General features: G+C 57.3%; 2 protein-coding genes across 2 annotated transcripts; one reads left to right on the forward strand and one right to left on the reverse strand.

Annotated features, from left to right (window-relative positions):
- Positions 1 to 218: 218 nt before the first annotated feature.
- On the reverse strand, positions 219 to 1,424 carry GNI_140890 (hypothetical protein; the record flags this gene model as incomplete). Its single annotated transcript, XM_011134265.1, has 1 exon — positions 219 to 1,424. One exon carries the CDS (start codon positions 1,422 to 1,424, stop codon positions 219 to 221), a length of 1,206 nt encoding a protein of 401 aa, XP_011132567.1.
- Positions 1,425 to 1,438: 14 nt separating this feature from the next.
- Positions 1,439 to 3,079, forward strand: GNI_140900 (hypothetical protein; the record flags this gene model as incomplete). Its single annotated transcript, XM_011134266.1, has 1 exon — positions 1,439 to 3,079. One exon carries the CDS (start codon positions 1,439 to 1,441, stop codon positions 3,077 to 3,079), a length of 1,641 nt encoding a protein of 546 aa, XP_011132568.1.
- Positions 3,080 to 3,327: the final 248 nt, after the last annotated feature.

The raw sequence follows: 3,327 nt of genomic DNA on the forward strand, positions 1-3,327 counted from the left end.
TCAAGGGTCTCCCAACCCTGCAGCAGCCCTTTATTAACCACTCTTCCAGAACCTCCTTTCGCGCCAAAGATCCCACCAAAAAACAAGACGGACACTTTTGCGGAATATAACCATCACTATCAGCACTGAGAGCACTACCAAGACTGGGAAACCTGCCAGCACTGGGAGCGATGTAGCACTATAGTGGCAGCACTATACTGTTGCCCACCAGGAACACTTCATGAGGATAATTCTTTCCGTGACTCGATTTCCTTCTTGAGCGCCTTCAGTTCGTCTTCAATGCTCATTTCTCCTTTCGCGAGTGCGTCCTCGTTTTTCACTGAACACCTTTGCCGCAGGGTCAGTGCCCGGCTAACGCAGTTGTGTGCGAACTCGACTTGGTTGTCAAGCATGTACGCAATCGCGAGCCGATGCCAGGTTCGATCGTCCTCATCATTCATTTCGTGCAGAAAGAGCAGGACGTCAATGGCCTGCTTGTGCATCCCTATATCTGTCATTATCCTCGCCACAGTCAACTGCGCCTCAAAGTCAGGCATGTCCTCTAAATTCAATGTCTCGACGGACCCCTCTAAGGACTGCGCGTCCATTGAACTGGTGTTACCCCGGTCGGCATCGTGTTCCGGACTGCCTTCCGGACTGTCCTTATAGAGCAGGTAATACCGCTGCAGACATTGGTACAGCTTCTGCGCAATGTCTTTGGCCTCTTCCAGCTTCATGGTGACGGTGTAGTAAGAGCACTGCTGGACAAGCAGGGGGAAGTGGTTTGGTTTGCATCGGTTGCCGTCTTCGAGGTACTGAATGCACCGTGCTTCAGCGTCCGGTTCGAAGCAGAGATCGGTCATATAGAGTTCCGCCAGCGCCGTGTAGACGTCTGCCAGCTGGGTCCGCAGTTCCTGGGAGTCCGGATAAGTCTGGCATCGCTGCTCGAGCTCTGTTTTACCTCGGAGGTAGAAGTCTCGCGCTTCTTCGCCCTCACACGCCTGGCCCAGGTACCAGCAGGCGGTGGGGCTGTTGCCCAGTTCCAGGCTCTTGAGGAAGCACGCGAAGGCGGTGTCTTCCCACTCCAGCCGAAAGTCGTCGGGCAAAAGACTGATAGCTTCGCCCAACAGTTCCCAGCGCCGGAAATCGGCTAAGTCTCGTCGCAGAAGCACAATGGCGTAACTCATGGCCGTTTTCACGTTCGGAGGCACCAGCTGCAGCTGCGAAGCAATCAAGCTCTTCAGGTCCTCGTCCGACAATTTGGCTGCCTGCTCCACCGCGGGTATTTCCTGTAATTTGGACAGTGCCTGCTCTAGCAATTCGGGCACTACTGCCCCTGTCGGGCTAGCCCCCTTGGAGTTAGCCCCCTTGGAGTTGGTGGAGGCGGTTGGAGTGGAGGCAGCGGTGTGAAAGCCGTCTTCGGGAACCTGCCCGGTCGGGTCCATTTTTTGCAATATAAATGTTGGCGACTGATGGAGGGGTAGGGTCGGTGGCTGGTGAGAATCGGGCCACTGGTGGCCGTATGTTGCTACTGTGTTTGAAGCCTCAAGGGACTGCGCACTTTTCGTTTGTGCAGAGCGACTTGCTGCAGTTGTGCGCGCGGTATGGCGCTGTCAAGTCGGTCACTCCCTTTGTCTTCCCGTCCGAACCACCGCTGGCCGGCGAGGTGCCACTGTCGGTTGCGCTGGCGCTAGTCTGCTTCTCAGATGACAACGCGGTATCCAACGCACTTGCGCTCCACGACACGCCCGTACCTTGCATCGGTGTGCTCTTGGCGCATGCTGTTACCGAAGAGAACATTACCCAACGGATCCGCATGCTGTACGAGGCCATACTGGCCGAAAGCACCCGGTACTTACCAGGGTCCCACCTCGCTGGGCCCCATCCTGCTGAACCCCACCTCGCTGGTCCACATCTCCCGGGACGATCCCACGCGATGGGATCACCTCCTGCACACGCGTGTGCACAAATGGTCGGCTCCATGCAAGGAGCCACGGCTATGCAGGGGCCATCAGCCATGCAACATGCGGGTCCTTTGTTTGCCGCAGGTCCCATCTCTACTGCCGTTCAGGCCTCGGGACAAATGCCCGCACAAATGCCTGGAGTGATGCAGTACGGCGCACCGGGGAGTGGCCCGCCTGGTAGCAGCGCGCACTTCGCTGACCCGTCTCGACGAAACCAGTCGGGAGGTCCCCGCATCGTTCCTAGGCAGGTTGGACCGAACGCGGTGGGGCCGAACATCATACCGGGCCCCCTACCGCACCTGAGCTCCGGTCCGCAGGGTTCTGGTCCCCATGGTTCTGGTCCGCAGGGTTCTGGTCCGCAGGGTTCTGGTCCACCGGGTTCTGGTCCCCAGGGTTCTGGTCCCAATCATCTGGGCGCTGGACCAGGTTCTGGCCCTGCACGCCAGGGTCCTACGCACCCAGGTCCTAGTGGTCACCCAGGTCCTAGTGGTCACCCAGGTCCTGGGCAGCAGCATCCGGGTCCGGGGTATCAAGGCTCGTTGGCGCATCAGACGGCAGGTGGTGCGAGTGAGTTTAACTACTGGGTGGCCCGGTTGGAGTTTGTGAATCTGTTTGGCGCAGAAGGCTTCAATGTGACCCAGGCAGTTTTGGGTCCAGAAGACTCTCATATCCACTTTATCTTGCGGGGGTCGGAGAACTGTGTGTCGGTGAGTTTGAAAGGCGTTCCTGCAAACGAGGCGCCGGTTCAGGACCGGTTGCACATGGCGATCCAGTCTAGTGCGAAGATGCATTTTGACCGAGCTGTGGACATGGCGGAGGATTTGCTGCAAGTGATCTGCCAGAAGTTCGTCGCCTACTGCGTCGGCCACCAGATCCCGATCGCTAACAACGCCGGGTTCATACGGCACCTCTACGCAGGCACCCAGCCCCCCGACTCCGTCGAACCACCGCCACTCCGCTACCTCAGCAACCGCGAACGACCCCGCGTCTGGCTTCACGACGTCCCACCCGAACTCCTTTACAACCCCACGCAGTCAACAAACAACACCCAACAACTTCCTCAACAAACGAAGAACCGACGGAACAGAAATAAAAGACAACCACTTCAGCGATTCACGCCACCGGAGAATATCTGACCGAGAACACATAATTCACACAAACAACTCAAGATACCATTTAATAGCTAGCAACCAAGGAGCAGGCTCCACCAGCGGGTACTCGTGCGATAAAACGCACACCACCTCCGCACACACTCACTGTGCCACCCGTTTTTCCATCCATGCTCTGATAAGACATCCCAAGAACAAGAGAACAAGAATTCTGCGAACAAACCCAGCATCCTAGGGAACAAACCCAGCATCCTTGGATACACCCCCCCCCCCCC

The sequence above is a fragment of the Gregarina niphandrodes genome, assembly GCF_000223845.1.
Source record: "Gregarina niphandrodes unplaced genomic scaffold scaffold00038, whole genome shotgun sequence".
NCBI lineage: Eukaryota > Apicomplexa > Conoidasida > Eugregarinorida > Gregarinidae > Gregarina > Gregarina niphandrodes.